Genomic DNA, 27,418 nt, shown 5'->3' with positions numbered 1-27,418 from the left:
GTGTTTGGGGGATATAGAGCGGTCCCATAGAGAGAGAGACGCCAGGGAGGCCAAAGGGAGTCGTATGAGGCAGGAGGAGCACCCAATCCTGGATACGGACTACATCGGATATTTATTCCAACAGAATCGTATCGTTTTGAACTTATTTAAGTGTTGATATTTCCTTAGAAGTGATCTTGATCTCAAAGGTGAATCGTGGAGCAGAAGTCAACTCTGGAACAGAGAAGGAAGCGCTGAGGCGTGCAACATGGGGGTGGGTGAAGCGAGCGGTTGACGCTTATCCTTTGATAGTACTATGGACGGCACGAAAGCAGGCGTCGCGGCACCTTAGAGCCGTACGATACTTTCCACCCGGGGGGGGGGGACACGCAGACGAGGGGGGGAGGGCGAGGGGGTTTTGGGGGTGCACCCGTGAAGATGTGGCTGCGCGCATGGCTACTCTGGGCCGGCCTGCTCCACACCTGGGCGGATTGCGCGCGCCATGCCGAACAGGAAGGCAGGCACCTGTGTGCAGCAGAGCAAGGCTCGGACGCCAGGTCAAAGGGCCACAGGGGGCCCAAGGAGCGTGCCGGGGAGGGTCAGGGCCCGGAGCAGAAGAACCACCACGTACCGCCTCATAAGATGAGGAGAACGCAGCGGAGAAAAGGTAGGTTGTCTTCCTCTCTCTATCTGTGTGTGTGTGTGTGTGTGTGTGTGTGTGTGTGTGTGTGTGTGTGTGTGTGTGTGTGTGTGTGTGTGTGTGTGTGTTCAATGCCTGCTGCTTTGGCTGCGGTGGTCCGGACCAGAAAGACCTCATCCCTCTCTGAATGAGGGTAGCTCAGGGGGGTTGCTCCGTGTGTTTAGGTGTAATGGAAAGAGAGGGATGACAGCTAAACATCTCTTTTGTGGGGAATGGGAAATTACGAGAAGTCATGATTAAAGATTATTTTTATAGCGTACCAACGTTGATGAATTCTAGGCAAATCGAAAATGCATGAAGTTAAAAATGAACTTAGACTTTGATGCGGTTATGTATTTATTTTCCATTATGTATTCATTAGTTGAATCTGCCTTTAAAAACTATTTCAAGGCACTGTTGATGTTTTTAACATTTTGCCTTTTCAATGTGAGGTATAAAAAATCCAAACTGGATGACCTCATTAGAGGTCAACTTATTGTATTCTGCATCGGAGACATCATTGCAATAAAAACAATTCAGTCAATCAACATGGCTGGCACTTCCCAATCTCAATGGCACAACATACCCCTCTTCAACGACACCCTCAGGGCAACAGTTACAATTAACTCTCAAGTCACTGCCAGGCGCATTCCTTGACATCCCTGATACGTCCATTTTTTTTCTGTCACCCCTTTTTTTTCCTCTCCTCTCCCTCCATCCCTCCCTCTCCCCCCCCTGCTCCAACACTTCTCCTGACCTCTGTGACGGCCTCATGAAAGAGCTCCATTCTGTGGGCCCGTCTCAGCCCCGCCACCCCATTCCCATGGGTGGTGTTGAGTAGGGGGGGGGGGGGGGGGTGCGGTGGACTCCATCCCTCATCCTCCTCCCGTCAACCTTTTGTTAGCCGGGGCTGAAAAGGCCGGACGGTACCGCCGGGGCTATCTAGTTGTTGGATCAATATAAGCATCCATCACTTAGCCCCCACCCCCCACACCCTTTAAACAATGAACCGTTCACTGAACAGTTGACTCAACAAAGCTTTGGTGATGTGTTCTATGGAGAAAGATGAACTAGCTGTGGTTGTAGGTTCTTTTTTAGGGGTTGTCGTGGTGGTGGTGATGGTGTTGGTTCTGCTGGTGGTGGTGTTTGTATTTGTCTTCTGTTGGACCGTGCTTAACAATTTTTGTTGAGATGAAACGTTTTTGAGCCAACAGCTTTGAGCATCTAGGGACATTATTATTTTTTATTATATATCTGTTTGATTTGAGGATTAAAATACTAGTGATTTCAATGTTATAATTATTGGACAATTAGGGTTGGTCGGTTTAAGAAAATCACACATCCAACTTTGAGTCTCAAATCCTAAGGAACATGAAGAAAAACTAATTATTTTGTGCTTCCGAGTAAAGAATGTTGTAGATGTAATTTAGAAGTACAGAAGAGAGAAGGTGATCAAACCACGTTCCTGTGAATAGTGTTAGTGAAATACCAACACATCTTTCCACACACACATCGTAAACACATTAGCTCAGTGAAATACATATATTTCCTTTGATTGTTTGGAGGCAGCAAATGACACACCCCGTCTTCCCGAACTCTCCCCTATACAACCTTGGACAACACGTTACTGGGGAACCACACTAGAATATTAATTTCAGAACATGAATAAATACATTACAGTGCATTCATAGACCAACAATTATAATAAGCCAAAAAACCAACAACTTTTAATAGATTGTCTGACTTATTTAAATGTATAAGAAATATGATATTGTGTTCTGCTAAATAAACAACTGTTGAATGATTTGCTTACGAAGCCTACTCATTATGAATTCTTGTATGCATATCAATATTATTTTCTTTATGGAAAGTTGATATGCTTATCTGGTATGGAAACATTATAATTATTTAAAACTTAAACTTAAACCTAAAGCTAGAATTAGTGCCTTGAAAGAAATTGAACGACCGATTGATTATGCATGTTTGGTGTCTCACTCGTGTCCGTGTTGTTACAGCGCCATCTAGTGGTTTAAATAAAGCACACATCAGGGACGAGTGGGATCGGTGTGGTGACGGATGCCTTTCAAATGAAGTCATTCCTTGTGAAAAATCGACTCTTCTTTCTTAAATAGCAAAAAACAAAGTATCTTTACAATCGCTTCTCTAGCCTAACGAAATTCAAATGACTATCATGCCTAGTAGAGACAAATGTGTATGCCTTAGGTCCCGCACCGGATCTTGGCCCCTGGGAGTGGGAATATGATTGGTGTTGGCGCTCACTATTATTTACTTTGAGTTCTCTTTGGATGTCATCCTCGGAAATCTGTTCCTCGCTATGCTGGACCTATAAACAACCATAACATTGGACCACCATTAGATGTATAGACTTTAAAAGAAGCAAGATGACCACAATTAACTTTATTATTATTACGTCGTTTTTTGGAGTGCTTGGTAACATAGCAGGTAGGCTACGTGCTTTTTTTTTATTCTCAAAGCGATTAGCCTCACCCTCACTCTGACCCTCATCATGTTAGTGAACGAACCATAACTTTTAGTTATGGTTTTGTTAATTTATTAATGATTGATTCGATTTTTCTCTGTATTGTTACTAAAATTACATTACAGTTTGTATTTACTTAGTTTTTTTCAACATCTTAGACATTTAGAACTCTTGCTATGACCCTATTGAACGGTATTATGTGCATTCCAATTCATACATACTATACCAATTATGAGGCCTTCCACAAGTTGTTTTGTCCCTTTCTCATAGAGAAAGGGACAAAACATGGCTTTTCTCCTGCGGAAAAGCCATGTCAATATATTATTGTCATAAATAATAGATGAGAGAACAAGAAGCCATAATCATCTTCTGGTGGGGTTAATGGATGGAATAACCATCTTTAGTCAAACATCCTCTGAGCTCCATGGCTTATAAGTGATGAACTGAAAATGTCTCCCTTGTTTCACTCCAGAAAATATCTCTAATGATGATAACGATTATGATCCGTGAAGGGTTTTGCTTATTAAAGCTAGTTTGACAGTATTCATTGGAGTGCTCACTTACGTCCTTAAAGCATGCACACTCATTGTATAGCAATGTCTAATAGGAACATGTTTTTAAGTTCATAGGAAAATAGCATAAACACACAACTTATAATGATGTCATTAATGCTTCAGTAGCCTCTATTTGTATGGATATTTTAGTGTTTGTGTGAGTGCCTGCATATGTGCCTCCATGTATGCCAGTGTGTATGTGCGTGCATATTTGTGCCTATGCCTGCCTGTGTGTGTGTAGAACAACAATTAAAGAGCCTGTATGTATCTGTACATTATATAAACATGATCGCGAGAAAAACAATATGAAATGTAGTCATTTCCCCCATAAAGAAAAATCCCCAAAGATGTTCAACTATGTAGCTACTGAATCAACAAAAACATTTGCAATGCTAAGCAAGGAAAATAATTGGGCATTATTTTAGAACGCAACTCGTACTTTTCCATATCTTTACTCGACAAAGGTCCTTTTGTTTCTAAATAGTTTTGAGGGAGGTCGCCTTTGTTCCTGACCATAACAGAAGCTCAAGACTTCCTCTCCTCTGCAAAGGAAGCTGGGAGTTCAGTCCGTCTGCCCCCCCTCCCCACCTCACCCACTTCCTCCCTAGCCCTCCCTCCCTTTCCCCTGAAGGTTGTCATCACCAATGGGAAACTCAAACAATGGCATTCCAAGGTTGGCTGTAAATAGACGTCATTGTTTATCTATAGAAGACCCTCAGAGATGTTGGTAGCGGGTGTGGCCCTGTGCGTGTGCATGCGTGTGCGCGTACGTGTGCGTGTGTGTGTGTGTGTGTGTGTGTGTGTGCACTTTGGTTGTCGTACTTCATAATCGATCCAGTACTTTGGGGTCTCATCTCGAGTTTACTTCCCATGAATTAAGTGCTGTATGTCAACAAGAGCAATGTGCTTCTGTCGAGAAGAACTGGCAGAACATGGCAATAACACTCTCAGCGGGGTTCATATCACACTGATCGCCCATGCTAAGAATCTATGCATTCACGCCATCCTACGACCAAAAGCGGCCAACAAATGGCATACACAACAAAAACAAAAACAACAATAATTTCCTTCTTTTATCGTCTCAATCCTGTTGCGCACAGCAGGGCCTTGAGTCCTACTTGGGAACAGGCGCTGGCACTTGAAATGAAGGATATTATTCTTCCAATGCCTACACTAGTGTATTGTAGAGTAGTATATATCATAAAGACATGAACCACCTTCTCCATCTGCTTCCCCCATTCTTAACCAACCGTCCATGTCTCAATTCAACGTCAATGGCGTCTTGAGAATTCTGCGTGAGTGTTCTGATGGCTTGTCCCTTGATACATGTTCCTCGTACAACCTTCATTTGTTTCTTCTCTCGTTTTCTGCAGGTTGGAGGGTGCATGCGGAGGAGGAGGTAGGGGGCGTGGTCCCCCGCATCCTCCACCACCCCTCCGACGTGGTGGTCATGCTGGGCTACCCGGCCACCCTCTCCTGCCGGGCCGAAGGCACGCCCAAGCCCGCCATCCAGTGGCTGCGCAACGGCCAGCCCCTGGAGACCAACAGGAGGGACGGCCAATCGCAGACCATGGTGCTGTCGGAGGGCAGCCTGTTCTTCCTGAGTGTGGGCGGCGGGAGGCGGGGTCAGACGCACGAGGGCGTGTACACCTGCGTGGCGAGGAACAGCGTCGGCATGGCGACTAGCCGCAACGCCTCGCTGTACATCGGAGGTGAGAGTATGGATGTTCGGTGCAGGCGAGTGGTTTTACTGCCGGGATGCGGTTCAGTGGATACGATTTAAATGAGGTTATAATTGGATCGTCCTCCAGAGAGGGAATTCATCGTCACCACCGGTGAACATCATGTAGTACATTAACTACATGGAGAACCCGGAGAACATGGAACAAATAAAAAAGCTAAACTTGCAGTTATGTTATCACATAACATCAAAACACAACCATCAAATAGGGCCTAAAGTAATGTTCACCAATCCACTGATATTTTCTCCCATTCACAAGCTCGCCTCTTGGGTTATCTTGGGTCCCCATGCGGTTCAACAGATGTTAGGTTACAGAGATTAGAGCCCGTAAATAATCAAAGGAAGGGGTTGCGGATCAGTCGTGGGTTTGCCTTCAACACAGGACTAAAAATCTCCCTCTCTCTTCCTTCCTCTCTCTCACTCGCACATACACTCTGTGACACAAAATACACACATACACGCTCTCTCTGCCACACACACACACACACACACACACACACACACACACACACACACACACACACACACACACACACACACACACACACACACACACACACACACACACACACAGACACAAAGATTTATATGGTGTGACAAGTGGGGGCGAGGGGGGGGGGGGCATGTCCATGCTAGGACAGGACTGGGCTGTGACTGCCAATGTCAATGTTTGCCTGGCAGGGGGGGGGGGGGGGGTAGACACTTGTGGCAGTTGACCTCTGACCTCTTCTGTTGTGCTCACTTAATTAGAATCCACAGGAAGCAGTTTCTCGCAGGACCACCACCATTCACCGGTTAAAATGAACAGAGATACAGTGTCACAATAGACACTAGCTTTTTTATTTAAATGACATATAGTCACACTATTAGTATTCATTCATTAGTTGTCTGGCTTCTCTGCTATACCACGCATCGGGATTAGGAGTTAATCAAATCATTTTGGGATTGGAAGTAAGAGGAGAAGTCATTTGAATGGTGGTTAAAGGCTGATCACTGAATCACTTTGTTTCCAGTAATGAGCAAAACGTAAAGGAGGTTTAATCAAAAACCAGCCATGTGTGCATGTATTACGCAGCGGTAATACACTTAATGGTTGATGTTTCTTTTTTTGCCCAATTTATATTTCTAACAAGCTAGCAGGACACTCAGAACAGTTTCCAATTTCACTATCAATTATTGCGGGCCTGCATACAGAGACGTGTGTTTAATGAATAATAAGATGGGTTAGCACTGGGGCAGGCAGACGGGAGATGAAGAGGAATATATCAATAACTTAACACCAAGAACGCGTGCGTTACATTTATCTGAAGAAGAAGTTAAATTAACTTCATTTCATGTGCCAGCTGAATTAGACGAAATGTAATAAAAGTAAATATTCCATTATTGAATTGCTTTAAAGGGGTTATCTCTCATTTATGTGAATGAATGTCTGTTAAGTCACTAATGAGCATATACAATTTTTCTATTATCATGAATGTTACAAACTGGGGGTCAGCAATAAATAAATCAAATCAAATTTAATTTGGCCCCAATTAAATGGTAGTTGGCCTGCCTTTCTGTCTACCTTCCTAGCCGGCTACCTGCTGGCCTTTTGGACTTTTCCAGAAGGCTAGGCAGACCTATTGCTGAAGCTAGCAAGCTAGTCCTGTGTGCTGGGGGATTGGCTTTGCCTGAGGTGAGGGGTTGCATTTTTTTTGGTCGGACACTTTCAAAATCCAGCTCACTCTGGCTGGTTTCTCCAAATGAGTTTTACTAACTTAGAAAATTAAATAAAGAAATCAAAACCCAGCGACCACTCAGCCCCCCCCGGTGGTGTGTTTCAGTACTGCGACAGGAGTTTGTCGCGCAGCCTGAGGACGTTGAGGTGGACGAGGGGGAGGTGGCCGTCCTCAACTGTGTCCCCCCGGAGGGACACCCCGAGCCCAGCGTCACCTGGAGGAAGAACGGTCTCCCCATCAACACCAGTGACCCCAAATACACAGTAAGACCACCCCCCCCCGCACACTCACGCGCACACACACACACACACACACACACACACACACACACACACACACACACACACACACACACACACACACACACACACACACACACACACACACACACACACACACACACACACACACACACACATATAGAAACACACACACACACACACACACAGACACAATGCAACTTTAGGTGATGGTAATGCATTCCTAACTACCAGGACCTTAGGGTGCAAGATAATCCGCCCCCAGTCCAAGTCCAACCTGATTCCTAATCACTCCAACCTTTATGTACAGATCCTCATCCACCATACTGTTCTGAAAACCTTCTGAACCTCGAGAGGGTTCAGGAAACCTCTAAGCCCTCTTACTTTTGTTTGCTTTGACCTTCTCATTTGTATTGTGTTTGTTTGTGTATCACTGTAACACACTTGGCATACGTAATATATGCGATGCTAATGATGAGGAGGAAAATGATGATGATGATGATGAGGAGGAGGACAATGCTGATGATGATGATGACAATGATGATGATGATGATGATCATGATGGTGATGAGAACCATGATGATTGAGGATGATGACGACGAAGATGATCAGGACAATGATGATGATGATGATGATGATGAAGATAATGATGATGATGATGATGATTAATCCCAGTGTGCTTGTGCTCATAGGAGCGGAGTGGAACGCTCACCATCTCCCCGTCAGAGAAGAAGCACTCTGGGATGTATGTGTGTGTTGCCTCCAACGCTTTGGGGACCAGAGAGAGCCGGGCCGCACACCTCTCCGTTCTGGGTAGGAGAACCCTCACTTCCTGTGTATTCATTAGCATTAACACATGCATGTAACGTGACATGTAGTTGGGACATGGTTATTAGCAAATGCAAAGCTTGTGGTAATCGTTTGGACATTGTGTTACGTGTAAAACATATTGGCATTATGTTAAAAAAGAAACTAGTTTTATAGAGTTAAACATAAACAACGTGTGTGATATGCTGTAGGTACGAACATAAAGCATGTCAATTAGTGATAAACACAATAATTTAATGTATCTGCAGTTTTATACACAGATTTGCTTTATAGCCTGAGGAACTGTTCTGTATCAGATTGCAAAGTATTGTCCCTGTGAATGCCAAGGAATATCCCTGATGCAATCTGAGGAGACAGAACATGGAACCACTTTATAAGCAACCTGCAAGTTGGCATCCGCAGTTAGTTCCTGTGGGGAAGCAAATTGACATTCTTTATTTCATTTGGTTTCGGTCTACAGATTAGAAGAACTAATTCCTCTTAAAAATATCATAATTTTTAATTAGATTTGCTACATACTTTCCCCAAATGAATAAATCAACCTGCAAAATGCTCTTTAATGACAGCACCTGCGATAGCCTGCGTTTTATGTCGCAGTCCTCACAGTTGGATTTTAGTGACTCTTTTAAACTTTGCGATTTCGTACTTTAGACACTCACTCAAACACGCATCCCTTATCACAAAACCACACGCCTGCAGAGAAGCCCCAGCACACACTCTGTCCCTCCCTCATGCCCCCCCCAGCCAGGCCCCTGCTGCTGCAGAAGCCAGAGGACGTGACGGTGAGGCAGGGGGAGTCCGCTACCTTCTACTGCCAGGCCCGCGGGGACCCAGCGCCCGCGGTGGAGTGGAGCAGAGAGCAGGGCCCGCTGCCCAACGGCAGGTAGGAGGAACCAGGGACACACACACAGCCCGCAGCCTTCCATGCAAAGTTGACAATGCGCATTGTGTGTTGTTTGGAGGAAAGTGGTTCTCCATTTAAAGTGATGATTAAACTTATCTTGAGCTAAATTGTTCTGGATTTTGTGACAAGGAATCAATAAGACTGATGCCTCACATGGGGAACCAGTTATGTAGTGTACTATGGACAATAATAATACTATGGATACTAATAATATATTAAGATGTTGGACGATTTACTATTAACATGTTTAAAAAATATTTCTTTGAGGCTATCAGTATTTTTTTATTTTCTATTCATTTCGGAATTCCTACTGTATGCACGTCAGTGGGTGCTCTATATAAATCTATAAATCCCAATATAGGATTCCACCCCACATGGTCTTACAGACGCCCTCCTCTGTTGGTCTCCTCAGATATCTGGTGAGTCCAGACCAGAGTCTACAGGTCCACTACGTGACGCTGCAGGATGCAGGACGGTACACATGCACCGCTGTGAACGACAGAGGCATGGCAAACGCCAGCGCCCATCTCACTGTCCAAGGTGAGTCCATCGCAGTCTCATCGTGTGGTATGGTGGTGTGTTGGTGTCCAAAACACAATTTAATGTAAAACTCAATAGCGAAACAAATTAATCATCCTCCGCTTTAGTACGGGAATCTATTCTGAAATATTGGTATGATAAAATATTTACACATAAAATATTAAAATATTGAGAATTCATGGTTGTCATATAGGTGAACTGTGAAATATTGGAAAGAATGCTTGTATTACCATTCAAATATGCAGTTAAATTGGAGGAAATACCATTGTTTTAAAAACGTATATGTATTAATTTGTTTCAGACACTGGTAAACAGAAGGACCTCCACAAGGAGCTGTCAGCTCTAAGGGTGGAACTGGAAAACATCACCATTTTGGCTCCTGGATCCAAAATGGCCCATGTTCAGTGGAAGGTAGGAGAGACACTAATCCAACCTAGCCAAACCTACTCCCGTTTAATCTGACATAAAAAAAATTAAAATAATACCAAGTATCTAGTATTTGACTTATTAATAATATTTTTAATGTGCCTAATTTTCACAAAAAGCGAAAGCTATGGACTCTTATGTAACTGCCCATCTGTTCATCGATCCGTCAGCATCAACGTACAACACAACCAGGATCACGCGTCTTCCTCCTCCCCCCCCCCCCCCCTGCAGCTCCAGTCCCTGCCCGCCCAGCCGCACTACCTGGACGGCTTCGAGGTGCTCTACCGCGCCCTGCAGCCAGCCGGCTCAGAGTGGGAGGCCAGGAGGGTCACCCTGCCCAGCTTCCTGACCCAAGTGGGCCCCCTGGAGAGAGGCTATCAGTACGAGTTCAAGGTCCGCCCCTACGGGGGAGACCTGTACGGCCGGGAGAGCAACACACGACACCTGAGGGTGCCTGAGATCGGTGAGGGGAGACACTTTTTGACTGTCTACTATTTTGCGGCGGGAAAGAAGCGCCTAGTAATGCTGGCAATGCCAGCATTCTTAGGTGGTTATATGAAGGAGACAAGGCACGACATAACCTTTTGTTATCCCATTCCACCTCGGCAACTGAAATCCACCCCCCAAAAAGACAATTGACAATTTAAATTGACATTTATATAACTTCATACATTCATTCATTCATTCATTCATTAATTCATTAATTCATAAATATTGGATAATAAAAGTTTAAATTATTATGCATGTATTCCTTCCTAACGCTAACTAATCAACAGACACAAACAACAGGGAAACAGAAAGACAGGTCCGAAGGGTGAATTCATGCCCCGTCCCCATGTGTACCGATATGTTTTCTCAAGGCACAAAATGTAACTCTTGGAAAACACTTTCCAAGGTGGAGATTTTTAATGTGTAGTTTGTACGTGCACTATGTGTGGACATGTGAAATGGTTATTTTTGGAAAACAGTGACATCATGACCTCAATTTACACAAAACTTTGTATGTGAATTAATGTTCTTCTGTAGATTATTGAGGGGCACCAATAGTGCTTTCAAAAATGCCCGTGTCGGTTCGGACCGGGCCGGAAACTGTTTCAATAACAAAACATAACACAAACACACAAATGACCATGGGTACTACCCCCTGGTACCATGGTGATAGATTCATCCAAGTGAACCAAATTCAATTAAATGTCGACTTATTTATTTTTATTTTTATTTATGTCATAACATAAAATACAACCCATATTGCACACTGCGAGGCATTCGCCAGTTGCTTTGAATTTCAATGAGCATTGCTTTTTTATGAGAGCATACATTATCCACGCCACAATGGGATTACATTAAACCCTGACAAGTCCGTCGGGCCTTGGCTGTCCATCCCCTGCGGTGAATGAGAGTGTGACTGTGTGTCACGGAGGTGCTAATAGAAACACTTGTCTCGTCTGTCTCCCAGCGCCCGGTGAGCCCCCGTTGGCCGTGTCCATCGCCGTGCACCCCGAGCTGAACCACACCGTCCACCTGACCTGGGAGCCCCCCCCAGTCCAAGCCCACAACGGTGTGATACAGGGCTACCAGGTAGGGCCGATGCGACGCTACCGTGGCTAATCCTGAACCGAAAGCGGTTGAGGAGCCACCGAGAATGGTTTCCTGCGTCTCAGCAGGCGGGAACGCTCTTGCATTGTGTTTTTCGTGTAAACAGGTTTTAAATCTAAATTGCTTTGTTGCTATGTTAAAACATGGTCGAAGGATGCAGACCATTCTCTTGTGTAAACAGGGATTATGGTGGCTGTGTTTACTATGAGAACACTTATAGGTGCAGAGCAAATACTTGCTCATGTCAAACTCCTTCAAGAGGTCTGGTTGGATGTTTTACCAAGATACAAGTGAGCGGTTTGATATCATGATGATTTGAATGATCAGAAAAACAGGATGGTTGTCTTTTAGTTTACCTCTTTTACGATTTTGAGATCAAAGCGATAAACGGTTAAATGGAAATCATTGAGCTCTTTTAGGTACGGGCAATATAACAGAGTGTAGTGTAAATGTATTCATCATGATGTTTCATTTATATTCCATTCTGAATTGTATTAACCATGGGCAGCTTACTCAATAATTCACAAGGTCCGCTTAAATTTTCAAAACCCCATCAATACCCTTTTAGATTAAACATTTAAATAAATGCCAAAGTCGGCACGATACAACACTCAAACTCATAATATGAGATTTAGCGTTGCTGGAATACGATTGCAGCTAACGGACAAGAAGCGATAATATTTATGCATAACCAAGTCCCCTAGATCATTGCATGTGTCGACAGACCACACGTTGCAAGACAGAACCCAGACCGGTCTCCATCTCCCCGTCTCGCCCTCTCTCTCTCTCGCTGGGCTCTAGGTCTGGTGTGTGGAGCAGCAGGAGAAGCAGTACCAGAACTGGACGGTGGACCGCGGGCACCACCGGCTGGAGATCTCCGCCCTCACCCCCGACAGGCGCTACTCCGTCACGGTGGCCGCCGTCAACGGAGCGGGGGTGGGAACACGCAGCAAGGCCCTTGGCTTTTACATGGGTGAGCGCTGCCTGGCTGATGTCCCTATGGTGTCACTGTGATGGGGCTTAAAGGGGCGGCGTCACGCTCGGCTACATGAAGAGAGCACTACTTTCAGTGTTTCTCGATTGTATCCACACAAAAAAATGGAACTATGCCCAAAATTCTGAAAACTGTATCAACTACAAGAACACCAGAATGCTAAACTCTAAGCACAATTACACTGTTTGCACACATATAGACATTTTAAATCACATTTTTGCAAAACTCTAAGCACTAATCTCATCATTTAGCACACTTGGTTCACCTGGAAACACTGGCCTTCAAAATGCAACAACTAATTACCAATAAGTCTAACCCACTTCTCACCTGTTCAAACTTAACTGGCAAAACACTTCAATCATGTGTCAGAGCATAAAAGAGGCCTCAGGTATGCTCTACTGTGTTGTTGTGGATATGGTCCTCTGGCCTGATCAGGATCGGAGGTGGAATACAGACTGATTTACATGCAGATCTGTTTCACCTCATTTATATTCTTATTTTTGTTGGCCTACGAAAAGCTTTTTATGCAGTCAGTTCAGCGGAACATTTTACTGTATTACAGTAACAAATAAATATTTGCTTTGTTACCTTTTTGTACTTGTGCACTGATTTCATCATTACATCACCCGAAAGACAGTCTAAACATTTTCTTACTGTCGTGTTTTTCATTTTACTTATAAGTGCAATTACTTTACTGTGAGTTTTGCCCAAATAGGTAACATTGGTGTATTCTCAGAACAATGTTGCAGTATCAACTATAGGTTTACAGTATGACTCTGGGAAGCTGGTATAGTGAGTTTAGACCATTGGAGCTCATTGAATTGACAAATATGCATTGTATCCTATTCTGATGCGATTGTGTCATTTCAATATTTATATGACACATTCACAATATTGTATTACATCATGGCAACAGTCTTTATACTATATGTACCACCTAATTGCAACTTTAAAAAAGAAAGGTATTTCTAAACAATCAGACGAGGTATGAGATAAGGTTCTTCACATGCAGCATAGCATTTAAGGGTAGCAACTTTGTGAAGTTTGGTCTTTTTCATCACTGTTGAATTCGACCACCGTCGTAGATCGACACGGAGAGATATGGGGGTAGAGCACTGTAGTGGTTCCCAGCCGGAAGGAACTTGATTAAATGTCGACCTGCTACAGGCATCCTTGAGCAAGATTCCCTCACACCTCCCTTCTCCTTAATGCCAGGGGTCTCACTCCACTTTTGCTTCGAAAAAAGCGTCCGCTAAAATGCAGAAGAGTACTAAATAAATATATACACTCTCCACCTCATTCTGTCCAGACTTTTCAATTAAATCCTTATCTCGTCACACTCCGTACCGGAACACCACCATTGTCCACCATTTAACCCTCCTTCTCCTTCTCCTCCTCCATGTCTGCAGACAGTGAGAAGCGCATCGCCCCCGGGTCGGTCGACAGGAGCGGAGACACGTCCTCCGAGCTCGTGGCGGTACTAAAGAACCCCTTGCTGATCGGCAGTGCTTGCGCCCTCTTGTGGTGGCATCTTGATGACGGCAGCCCTCTGCTCTACAGACGTTACTCCAGCTCAGGCTTCCTGGGGTCGGGGCGCAAGAGGAGCAAAGGTGGGAGACGCCCGGCGATGCCTTGGCCTCGTGATTTATGACATGTGTTTATATTATGCTATGATACCAGTCTTATGGGGTCGGCTTAGCTCAGGAGGTTGAGGCAAGTCTTTGTTACCGGAAGGTTGATCGTTACCGGCTCCTCCTAGCTGAGGGTCGAGGTGTCCCTGAGCAAGACACCTGACCATAACTGCTGTCGTCTTGCATGGTTGACTCTGCCGTCGGCGTGTGAATGTGTGTATGAACCGTCACATTGAATTAAAGCTAAATTAAATATTTAAGTTTCTTATAATGACCCGTCCTCTGTGGCGATTTATTATATTTTTGTAAAAAATTCTATATTATGATTATATTATCATTTGTCACGTGGTACTCCATATTATCAAACAATCTTTATTATTATTCAACAGTTCCAGCTGATTCTGAAGTTGAACATCATATATCTTAGTGATTCTATTATGTATCTATCTATCTGTCTAGGTTTGCGTCGGCTAGCCAGTGAAGACCTCATCATTAAACACAGGTAACCTATAAGGAGCCGTTTGGACCGTTCATACACACAATGTCAGTGGTCCAAGTATCATGATAGATTGCTATAATCCAGATTACATTGCCACTATTGCGAGCAATGCTTCTTCTAAGAAATATAAACCAAACAAGAAGAATATGTTAAACTCTTTTGCATTCTATTCAAACCATTTCCTTTCAATAACAAGAAACACTACACTTCAGATATGTATTAATTATTTCGTTTGGTGCCTGATCACACAACGCTTTTCAATTGCGTCTAGTCCTGTTAACATGACTGTGTTGCAGGATGGCGACGCCCGATTCCCCGTGGATGTCGGGCGCCTGGAGACCCATGCATTGTAACCCTGAGGTGTACAAGAGCCTGTGGGCGGGGGGCCAGGAGAAGGCCTTCAACAGGGGCTCCAGTGAGTACAGCCAGACCCACACGCCCAGTCTTTCACCGTTCCTAACATCCTGCGTGTCCCAAGTTTTTGCTCACATTTTCACAATCGGATGAAGTCAAAATCGGATGACATTTTGCAAAGCACGCAGTTTACCTCGACATGAAACTATATCGATCCTCTTCCTGCTCAATGCTCCAGACTAACACATATTTTGTATCTTATTCTTCTGCCAACCATTGTATTGTTTTATTCACTTTATGTATTGCAGTGTTGTTCTGGTTGTTTTGACCGACTATTCATCTATGATGTGCATTGGATTTCTGTTTTTATTTCTACATGTCGTAATCAGGGCGTCATTTGAAAAGAGCAGCCTGCTTTCAATCGCCTTCCCCTGAATAAATAAAGGTGCAATAATAATATTCAAACACATTTCCTCCAGGCGCTGTACAGTATAGTGAATATTGAGATTCGAACCCAGAACCTGCCGAGTCATCGTCCAGGCCCCCTGACCCTATATGACAACCCTTCCTATCCCCCCACCCAGGTCTCCCGGTCATGAGCAGAAGGACGTGGGCTACCTGGACTCGTCGGTGCGCATCGTGCCCGTACAGCTCGGCGGCGTCTACGCACCTTCTACGTGGACCTGGTGGGCGGCCGGACCTTCAAGACCTTCAACAGCCCCAGACCCGCCGTCCCAGGATGCACCACTGCCCTCCGGAGCAGCAGCAACGCCACGACGGCGGGGGTGACGGTGTCCGCGGAGTCGATGAGTATCCATCTGCATTGCGGCCGTGCGACCGGTTGCCAAGGGCGACCCCGCCTGCGTTGCCGTGGAAACAGGCCGTGCCTCCGCGGCCCAGGATGGGCGTGCTGAGAGAGCCTTGGGAGAGGAGCCAGAGCAAGCAAGGTGAGGGGTGGAGGTGGGGGTGGGGGCGGTGGTGGACAGGGGTGGTGGGTGAGCCCCTGTTATAGTAGGTCACTGCAACAGAGAGCATTAAAAGAGAACCACATTGTGGAGGCCTCCCTACCTGGCTGAGCACATGCCACGGCATGCACCCTCTCTTATTGGCTGCTGGGATTACCTGGTATCCTGCTGATTAAGTGTTGATGGGACATCTGTTTTATGTATGATTAGCTTATTGAAGCTGAATTAGGGAGTGTTTACAGCCCCGCCCCAGAATAAAAAAGATCTGAAAACTTTTAAAGGCATTGATGTGCTGAACCTTTTTTTTTTTTTACCAAGCATTTCAGACAGAGACTCTATTCCCTGGTTGCAGTGTCTCAGATTCAATGCGTTTTATTTATCTTTCATCACCATCCGCATACTACCATAAAGAACGAACTGCTGGGCCCATCGTGTCTGGCAATATCCTGCTGGAATGATGTGTGTGTCCACAAACACGTCTGAGTTATGATCTCCATCCTCATTTCATTTGAATTGGTGACATCGCCACAGCCCTCCCTCAGAGGGAGCTACGCCTGATGTGGAGTCAGTAGAGCGGGCTTTATCCATCATCCCTTAACTCTCCTCCTCTACCCCCCCCCCCCCCCCCTCCTCCAGAGCTGCATGCAGTCAAGAGCGTTCCCCTGTTGAACACCACCCACCAGAGCCAGAGACCCGGACAGCTGTCCCCCGACGACCAGGTACCCTGGAACATGAACCGTAACCCACCCGAACACCCTCCCGTCTTTATACCTAAATAAAATAAAGAACACCTTGTTAAAAAAACATAATGACAAAATGAAAGTCGATTGTAATGTCATTGTGTTTCACCGTTGTTTCCTCTCTGTTCCGTACGGAGGCGTGTGCCCAGAGGGTGCCCAGCTAATGGGCTCCCCCCGGCTGCTCCACTACTCGGCCTCCCTCCACCTGGTGGACATGCTGCCCCCTCCCCCCGTGCCCCCACCCACGGAGGACACACACAGCCTCAGCTCGGACGAAGGGTGAGGGCGCCGCGGGGGCACACAGACAGCAGACAGAGGCTGCCTATGGAGGATCCAGACTGTGTGTAGTTAGAGGGTACAGGCGGGGTAGACAGGGCGGTATGGCTGCTTGTTGGGTGGGTGGGGTTGGTTATGGGATCCCCGTTATGCGTGTGGGAAACATTACTCGATGGGGATATTGTTGCTTGATTTAGCCTGATTTGAAACAAGAAATCATAGAAAATTGGGATTGAACATTTTAGTCATCCTTTGTTGAATTTATATTTAACCTGTACTATGTTCATCTTGTTACATTTCAAGGCGCCAGTAGATAGATACTATGAATATAGTAGAGATTAATAAAAACATATATATTTATATTACATATATTATGGTATTAAGATGGGCTTTGGCGTTATAAGCGTTCATTGTGTCCACTGTCAATGAGGTAAAAGTTTCTCACTAATGACACGGGTAGAGTCAACGTTTCAAGGAAGGGCCGTCATTAAAACAACACCTTCCTGCATTACACACATCCTGTCAGGGGGTTTTATTTTGTGAGGAGGATTACGGCTCCTTCCTCTCAGTCTTCTGCACCTCTCAAGTTTTCCACACCATTAGAGATGAACAGTGAGAGAGAGATAAAGACAATAAAAGTCCCGGGAGCAGAACAAGTGGGGATTAAATAAATGTTTCGATTGCATCATAGTGTTGAAATAAATTATTTAATTCATAGATGGGTGAAGGCGGAGGTTGTGGTTTCTCATTACAAACTAGGAAACAAACTGGTTCCCAATCAAAGAGAGAAACTGGGGTTAGCAAGTTGAGATGCATGTACTGTAGACGGGATGGGATGTCAAAAGACAGTTTGAAACTTTTTTGTGTTATTTATTCAAACGACGATAATGAAAACATTAAACTTTCAAGTCAACTCGACTGTGTTCTTCTTTCCGCCCGACCACTGCCATGAAGAGATCATTATTTCCATCAAAACCTTCCCATTTCAACGTTACTAAACACAATTCAAAATGGCGTCCCCTTCTGTCCGCCATCTCCCCCCCAGCTCCAGCCGCTCCACCAGGGTCACCGGAGACATGGGTTCCCCCAGACGCTCCACGACCCCGAGCCCGACCCCGAGGCGGACGGAGCCTCGTACAGCCGCCAGTCCACCGTGTCCTACTGCCCATCGCTGGACAAAAGCGCCATGACATCACAGGAAGCCACCGCGTACCTGGAGCTCAGCCACAGTCCAGAGACACGCCGGTGATGGTTCACACATACTCTTTGTGGAACCTTTGTTTGGGGCCATCACCAATTTGGGTTGAAGGAAATAAAGGGGGTCTGGTTTTTGTTTGATTTACCCAAATAATGGTTTCTGAGGAGGTTTCAGATACAGTGTCTTAGTGCGGACATTCTGGGTATTTGTAGCAGTGTGTAGACGTATTGTATTTGTCGTTGTCGGTGTAGACTTGTAGTCATAGATTCTAAAAGATCTCTCAACTGCACAAAACGACATGCACACACAAAGACACCCTGCCATACACTCTCTCACTCTTTCTCTCTCTCACTCTCTCTCTCTTTCTTCCTCTCACTCTCTCACCCGACAGCAGCCAATCAGAACAGCCCCCCACCTCGGGCCCCCACGGCTCCTTCTCCCCGGACCTGGGCTTCGTCCGCGGGCCCCTGCTGGCCGAACCCCAGGGGGGCATAGACCACCAGCACCTCCAGAGCCTCCAGCACCTCCACAACCTCCACCACCGCCGTGACGAGCCCCCGACGACGACGACGGAGGCGGGGGTGGCCGCGCCCGGCCCCAACATCTGGCGGCGAGCGCGCCTCTGGAGCTCGCCCTCGTCCTGCTACAGCGAGACGGACGGGGGGTCCGTGTGGAGCACCTGGGGGTCTCTGACGGAGGGCAGCGGCAGCGCCCGCACCAGCGTGGTCAGCTCGGTGGACGGCTCCTCCATCAGCGACGGGAACTTCGCCCACTTCATGACGCTGGCGAGCGGCGGGTCGGTCAGCGGGGCGTCCATGTCGGGTAAGATAGGGTGGTGGTGGTGGAGGAGGGTGTGGTGGTGGTGGGGGATGGTGTATTGGTAAGATAGGGTGGTGGTGGTGGAGGAGGGTGTGGTGGTGGTGGGGGATGGTGTATTGGTAAGATAGGGTGGTGGTGGTGGAGGGTGTGGTGGTGGTGGAGGTGGAGGGTGGTGTGTGGTGGTGGGGTGGGTGTGATGGTGGTGGTGGTGGAGGAGGGTGTGGTGGTGGTGGTTGAGGAGGGTGTGGTGGTGGTGGAGGAGGGTGTGTGGTGGTGGAGGAGGGTGTGGTGGTGGTGGAGGAGGGTGTGGTGGTGGTGGAGGAGGGTGTGGTGGTGGTGGAGGAGGGTGTGGTGGTGGTGGAGGAGGGTGTGGTGGTGGAGGAGGAGGAGGAAGGTGTGGTGGTGGAGGAGGAGGAGGAGGAGGAGGAGGGTGTGGTGGTGGTGGTGGAGGAGGAGGAGGAGGGTGTGGTGGTGGTGGTGGAGGAGGAGGAGGAGGGTGGTGGTGGAGGAGGAGGAGGAGGAGGGTGTGGTGGTGGTGGTGGAGGAGGAGGAGGAGGGCGTGGTGGGGGTGGTGGAGGGTGTGGGGATGTAGGGGATGGTGTTTTGGTAACTTTGGAGCTTACCAAACGATGAAAGGATTTCATCGTGCACAATTTTTTGTGAGGAATTCACTAAATAAGTCGCAAGTGCTACGGTCTATAATTCCGCTGATTGTTACTGTAAACAGAACATTCTATGTATTGTAATTATTGTCAATGCTTAATTCAAGTTCTAGAAATAGTGCTATCTTTGAGGCGAGATGGGAAGAGAAATGCATAGCTTATAAACATAGTTTTCTTTCACAGTATTGAGTTGGTCTGCTAAATGCATTGATTAAATCCCTCCACTAGAGGGTGGTGTCAATCTGTATTTATCTAATAACGTCCTCAGAAAGCTTCTCAAGTCCTGACTCCGGTATTTGCACTGTCATTCAATTTTGTGGCTCTCATAGGAATATTCTACCATTACCAGTGTATCACACCTTGTAAAACATTAATGAATTCCAATCTTGTACAAAATGTGTTTATGGGCATGCCTTCCTGCATATTCGGTGCCTTGGGCACTCGGGAGTGTGTGTCAGCGTTGTTTGTGCAAATGTATGCATGTGTGTTTGCATTTATTGAAACATATTAGCGATTCATCAGATTTAAAGAAGAATGCACAAACCAAGTCCCTGTGCAGAAGGATGCCAGAATGTGTGTGTGCTTGTGAGTGTGTGTGTGTGTGTGTGTGTGTGTGTGTGTGTGTGTGTGTGTGTGTGTGTGTGTGTGTGTGTGTGTGTGTGTGTGTGTGTGTGTGTGTGTGTGTGTGTGTGTGGGATTGATTCCACAGATGGGAGCCTTCCTAGTAGTCCGAGTTGGGTCTGAGGGGCCTGGGAAATCAGTCTGCGCAATATACAAGGTGGCACCAGGCAATCACTTAGAACCGCTCAGCAAATTGAATGGCCAGACAAGTCACTCTTGCCCCTCTGTCCCCTCATCCGTCAACCGCCCCCCCCACCCCCATTCCCCCCAAACATCTCTCATCCCCAGGACCCAAACACTTCCATCCCACAGTCACTCTCCCAGCCCTCTGTAACACAAACCACGGCTGTTTGGTTTTCTTCAGTGTATTGTTCATAAATATATTATGAATGTTGTCCATAAATAGAGTAGAACGACTTGTTATTATTTAGAAAATAGTGTGTCTTTATGCATTCCATCATTGGTTTTCCATCGACGTTTTCTCTTAATGCGAGTTTGCTAAATGAACACACTGGGAGCATGGAGTAGCGCTGCTGACTTCCCCTTTCCACTGTGTCCCACTGGCCGCGGCCTTCTCGCCGTACTAATTGTGTGTAAAGTTGCACAGGCACTCTTTGCTCAGCCTCTGCATGGGTATTCATCTATTATTTCTACCCGTGGCATTGAGGTGGTCGGGGGTAGGTCTGGAGGAAAGTTCAGTGGTGCACCTCAGGTTGAAGGTTGGGAGCCAGTGGTTTGTACGTGCTGTCTCATTCAGAGTTCCCATTCTCTCTGTCGTCGTGCGGTTGTTTCTCCATGATATCGCTCTGAATTTCTCTTCTGTTGCTTTGTCTTCCGCCTTGTTTTATCCTCAATGGAGACAGGCGCCGATGTTAGATCTAGGGGAGTTGTTTTATTGGGTAAAATATACCCATTGTCACTGTGTGGAGACACAGAGCAGGTTGTTGAGCCGATGTGGGGTTCGTAGTGAGATACTCGTTAATATTGCACAAGGATTTGGGGAAGGATTCGTATTAGCAGTGTTGGAGAATTCATAAACCGAGCGGAGAACTGCAAGTGGGTGACCCGAATTAAATGATGAATTATAAATTAAATCTAAAACGAAATGATCTTTGGGTGGCTTTTCTTCTAAAACTAAATATAGAATAAAATATAAATATACCGTTTTGATCCCCAATAGTGGTGGTATCATACTAAACCAAACTGCTTCTTGTCTTTTCATTCCTCCTCAGACTTCTCCCCGCCGGCCTCTCCGTTAAGCGGCCTTTTCCCGCCTTTTTACAGCGAGGGTGACGGGACAGCCGAGCGGGCGCCAGTCCCGGCATGGGAGTGGAACCTGGCCTGGCTGGAGGAGATGGAGGCCCGCTACAAGGCCCAGTACCCCGGCCAGAAGCCCTGCGACGCCTAAGAGGGGAAACTGCATAGGAAACAGAGTCGGCGGCCATTACGGAGACAAAGAGAGAGTCGGCCGGTGATCAAACTGGCAGGTGGCTGAAGTTCAGGGGGAAGTCAATCAACTGCCGCAAGGTTTTTTGGACTTAAGACAATTCATTCATTCAAGTGGTGCATATCTCATTACTATTATCCCCCTCTGTTTGACATCCACCTCCCGCTGCTTGACCTACGAGACCAAACCCGACAGCGCACTGTAGCCGATACAGTGTTCACAGATTCTGCTCCCCGCTAACCCTGAGACCAAGTGCATTGCATCTCTGCAGAATGACGGAGCCTGCTTCTGTAACTGCTTGTGTTCCTCTCTTTAAAGGGCAATGCAGTGTCCAGAGATTAAATAGCAACCGTTAGGTTAGCAATGCAATTGCTGTATTTGAAGCATTGTGTCTCGAAATCCTAAAGAAACATCCAACATTCTGCAATGTAAATATGCATCATATTCAGGAAATGTTATTTAAAGAATTTCCAAATTATACTTCTCATGCATTTCTCTGTCACAACGTTTTTCTTTTGTATTTGTATGTGTGTTTTTTATTCATATTCTTTCAAGTTTTTTTTGTATTTAGAGTTTGAAAGCTGAGCCACAGTTACGAGGATAGACATCTTTGTAGGTTAGAAAGCAACATTCATTTTATTTGCTTGTGTTAACTAAATAAAATTCTGCTAATCAAAGGCACTTATTAATTAGAACCAAATTATATTTGCCTCGTTCATATTTGTACTTCTTCATAGATATTGATTAATAGATTACATTTATATTTGTTTACTTTTTATATATATAAATTGGTGCGTTATTAACTACTTTAAATTCTTGCTATCTTAAAGGGATATGCTGAGTTATCTTTAAACAGGTGTTTTCCTGTTTTAACCAGATTCAGACGTGGTGTTTAGTACCAAATTCACCATTGTTCAGTAGGGGAGTTGCTGGGTTAGCATTTGCTCTCCGTTAACCACTTCCATTGACTTGTAGACCGAGATTTTCTGAAGAGTCGCTTATCAACAACAAAGGCCAGTAACTAAACATTACATTTCTCTACAATCACAGCGCGGCCAACAATTTGGCCGCGCTGTGATTATAAGGCATAGACTACCCAGCCAGAAGCAGGGGTTGGAATCACAGGTTGTGTGATTCCCTTATAGATGCACAATGATGAATTTGGAATAAAATAAACTTGTCTGCATCTAGATAAGAAAGTTAACGCCACATGACAGAAATCTCACAGTCCCTTTAAATATTTAGTAATTGCATTTTTATTGCAAAACCTATTTTTTATCTTTGAATATCAGCACAATAATCCTGTAAATTATATTGCTAACCTGACTCAGGCTGCATGTGGGTTCTGTTCTGTGTCTTTGAATTGACATATTCCAGCAGTGGCTTGCTTCTACAAAGGCAAGAAAGAGACACTGAACACCTTTTATCCATTTTAATAAAAGTTAAACACACAAATAAACGATCCATTCTCGTTGAATTATTCAGAGGGGTCCTATTAACTCAACACAGAGTGGTACCTTCATTGCTGTTCCCCAAATCGTTGGAAATGGCCGACAGAGTTTGGAGTAAGGAAGACATGATCCCTTTGAAGAAGCTTCTTGTTACAGATGGCTTCTAATTGGCCTGCCAGGGTGCAAGTGAACTCACCCTAGTTCCTTTGTGAAGCTTCCTTCACACCAGGCAGTTCACTGGAGCATTTTCACTGAATCTGCTCAACACAGTTGACTAATTACTTGGGAGAGGACTGGCCAAAAGGACTTAGATATAGAGATGGGAATGATACGGGAGAGAGAAGAGATGGATATTATTGAGATAAAGAAATACATGTATGGATTCATGTGCAGAGAGATAGACATAGAACAGAAGGAAGGAAATAGCAAGTAGGATATATAGATCTCTCTGACCACATTTATCCAAAATAATTGGGTTGTATTTTGTGACCGGCTGCCAGGCATCCGATTCCTTGTGGAGATGTCATTGGAATACAGTGTGTCCATAATTGTACCATACCCACCGGGAGTTGTTAAGCCACATGTAGAACTCAAGCAGAGAGACCCAGTTAAAACCAGCCCTACTGGGATTAAAGATTGTTAGTTAGTCTGTGTTGTAATGGAAATTACAAACCAAAAGGAGCCTGAAGCAAAATAGAACAACAAAATAATAGCAGTAATCCACTTATACCTGCAGGGGTTTTGTGTGTGTGTGTGTGTGTGTGTGTGTGTGTGTGTGTGTGTGTGTGTGTGTGTGTGTGTGTGTGTGTGTGTGTGTGTGTGTGTGTGTGTGTGTGTGTGTGTGTGTGCGCGCGTGCATGCGTGTCAGCCAAAGGGGATTATAATTCATCTGGTCCACTCGCCAAGGCCATATGTTTCACACACACCCAGCCCCCCCCGACGTCTCTGCATGTGCCCCACTTGTGTCTGCGTCATGCCCTCGTGACACACACACACGCCCACACACACTTAGACTACATAAAACTCAGCTGCATAATTATAAAGATAATTATCATCCCCCACTAGTCATGAGTCTGGTTGTTTCGTCTACAGGGCTCTCTTCCATGCGTTTTATGTCTCAACTTTGTTATAAGCTAATCGGCGTCAACATGCCAATATTTCAATGTTTTTTCTGACCGATCCTCGCACTTCTGGCCATTGGTTATTTTTCTCTCGGTGATTGAATGACAGGGGCTGCCCGAGTGACAGATTATTCATTCAACTATATCGGAATCAATGGCACGAAAGGTGATTTATTTTGATCAGTATGTCAATCTTCCACACACACACACACACACACACACACACACACACACACACACACACACACACACACACACACACACACACACACACACACACACACACACACACACACCTTCCTTTGAAAGTAGGCTACTTAGAGTGACTAATAGTGAAGTTTAATAGAATGTTCTTTTCACCACGGAAAATGGTAAAATGTGAAATAAAAGTTTAATTACTGCGTAGAATAAGCACTTAATATTATATGTGGCGCCTTTTGTACTCCAACGTGTTTGCCTTCGTAATGGCTTCATTTGCGACCCTCTATGTATGCATCACGTCACTCTCCCAGAAACATCCATCTTTCCTGTCGCGGGGCAAATTAACATGGAAATTGGTATATGGCGGCATGAAAAGAGCGGCGAATGAGTTTAAACGACCCGTCCCCTTCTTTTCAACGATCCGCCCCCACCTCTCCCTTTCTTGCGTTCTCTGACTACCCCGCTCTGCCTTTATCTCTCTCTCTATCGCCAGGTTTGGTTCCCTCCTCCGGACATGCCCGGATGGTCTGCTGCCCCGGTGGGCGGGGCCGCCCTGACATCGGCCTAATGAATGAGCCGGGTGATTTATTGCTTGCGATGAGACGGGAAACCGAGAGAGATCGCACCCAACCGCGAGGGGGGGTTGTGGCGGTGTGGTTCGCGATAGAGAAGGTCAGCCACGTAAATCTCCGGTCATCCTCTTTGTTTTATCTGAAGTTTATTTACGTCATGCCTTCTATATTCCTATATCCATTTGTGTGTAGATTTCATTTTATAATCTAAACAGAAACATGGATTGATAAATGAGATTAAATATTAATATTGTGCATACAATCCGAATACCTAAAGCTGAAAATAAACATGTAACAGAGAAGTCAACAACCAAAATGGCCTTTAAACAGTCTATTATGCAATTCTAAGCCATGACCTACCTACCTTCCTTCCAACCCCCAGAAGGAACTCTTTCACATGCAGAGGAAGATCAGGTCAAGCTAATCTGGTCTCAGCAGAAACAACTGTACATTAGAGCAGCTATATACTAACATCATGAGGAGGGCATGGAAACCGACTTAACTAAAACATTTAAGTAGGCTCACATCAAAATACAGCCCTGCACTCATTAGGGTTTAGCGCTACGATCGTTTGGTAAAAACAAATGTATATCATACATTTGTTTACTACAAAACAACCCACCTGAAAGCCAAACAAAGACACAACATGCAGAGCATGACCTGGCCCCTGGTACTTCCACGCTGGCCTTCATATACCAGCTGCCACCTGCCGAAGCAATCATCATGTTGACATGCAGCCAAAAAACAATTAACTAATTACCTCATTAACGCTCACAGAGACAAACAACAGGACAATGCAAAGGGATTTTAACGGTTAACATTAGACAAACATATGACCGCATAGGTCTTAACAGCGGCCATTACAGCCTCACCTCTCCACTGTAGTTTATAGCTTGGGCTTGAATGTCATCCAGCTGTAAACACCTCAAGCCAAATGTTTGTTCCTCAAAACAATCAATTTGGTTTTTCGAAACACAACAGAAAGATTTTTTTTTAAATGACTTAACTAATGTATCCAAATTAGTTTGAGGATTTCTGATTATGTGACTAGATTTTTAGAGCGGAAAACAAATCGGTTGTTGAATTTTGAATCAACAAATTGCAGTGATGAAACAGACCTTTGTGCTATTCATTTTTTTTGTATCTTTATAAAATGTGTTTACCTTATCTACCTTATCTGTAGATGTTTGGTCCACATTTATTGAAGTTTGTGTGGCTGTGCTTATATTAACATTTGTGTCTGTGTGTATATTCTACGTTTATGTGTGGGTTTTCTGTATATGTGTATGTGTCCCACCTACGTGTGTGTTTTACGTATCTGTGTTTTGTATATAAGAAGTAGTCAGGGTTTTTTCTTTAATGTACGACTCAGTGCACCGCGTGTGGAAACAGCAACCAAGGCTACAGCAGACTGCTTCTCAGGTGGTCCCCAGTGTGTGTGTTTGTGTGTCTGTGTGTGTGTCAGTATTAAACAAGGTGGAGCGAGATGGAGAGAACGCAGAGTGATGGTGATGATGGGGGGGCAATTTCATGCTACTCAGTGCACACAGCACTTATCGGGGTCGAAGAGGATGTGGATGTTCGAAGTAAGAAACAAGACATTAGCAGGAGAAGACCCACACACACAGACACAGAGACACAGACACACACACATCTTTTCCAGGGTTCAGCAGGAAAACAGCAGGAAAGCAATAACTAGGAGTTGCAGGGTACAGGAAGAGGAACTGGTGTAGATTGAGTTGCAGGTATTAAAAGGTGTGCGATAGAATTGAGCCCTAGCAATACATTTACTTTACTTGATAGATGATAATATTAAATGTGATTAGAATTAATGCCCAATGTAACTGGAAATTAATTAAATGCCCAAGCCAACGAACAAATGGGACACTCACAATTAAAATAAAACCTAAATGGCAGTTCTCACAAGGGATTTGGCCGAATCATGGCCTCCCGTGTGTGGATTTTGTAATGGTCTATTTATATATGAGAGGTGGAATCAGTGTTATGGACTTCAGATATCAAAAGTAAAACAAATTACTCTGTACAGTGAGCAATGATAGGATTTCTGCGGATAAAACATCATTCATTATCACGTGCGTCGCAACTGCACCTTTCAGGACAAAGTGTGAGCACCAACCCATG

General features: G+C 45.2%; 1 protein-coding gene across 1 annotated transcript; it reads left to right on the top strand.

Annotated features, from left to right (window-relative positions):
- Positions 1-402: 402 nt before the first annotated feature.
- Positions 403-23,395, top strand: robo4 (roundabout, axon guidance receptor, homolog 4 (Drosophila)). The gene is given in 23 exon segments (XM_030361059.1): positions 403-646; positions 5,086-5,424; positions 7,277-7,434; positions 8,124-8,244; positions 9,004-9,142; positions 9,576-9,703; positions 10,005-10,114; positions 10,361-10,592; positions 11,586-11,707; positions 12,527-12,698; positions 14,129-14,329; positions 14,810-14,852; positions 15,146-15,264; positions 15,788-15,817; positions 15,820-15,867; positions 15,870-15,996; positions 16,053-16,150; positions 16,805-16,906; positions 17,046-17,187; positions 17,622-17,640; positions 18,230-18,429; positions 18,774-19,204; positions 21,717-23,395. Coding segments are annotated over 23 exon segments (3,486 nt in total). The 5' UTR covers positions 403-417; the 3' UTR covers positions 21,893-23,395.
- The last annotated feature ends 4,023 nt before the right edge of the window (positions 23,396-27,418 follow it).

This window comes from Gadus morhua, chromosome 7 (genome assembly GCF_902167405.1).
Source record: "Gadus morhua chromosome 7, gadMor3.0, whole genome shotgun sequence".
In the NCBI taxonomy this organism is placed as follows: domain Eukaryota; kingdom Metazoa; phylum Chordata; class Actinopteri; order Gadiformes; family Gadidae; genus Gadus; species Gadus morhua.
Note: the sequence above shows the minus strand (reverse complement) of the source record. Positions and strands in the feature narration are given on the sequence as shown.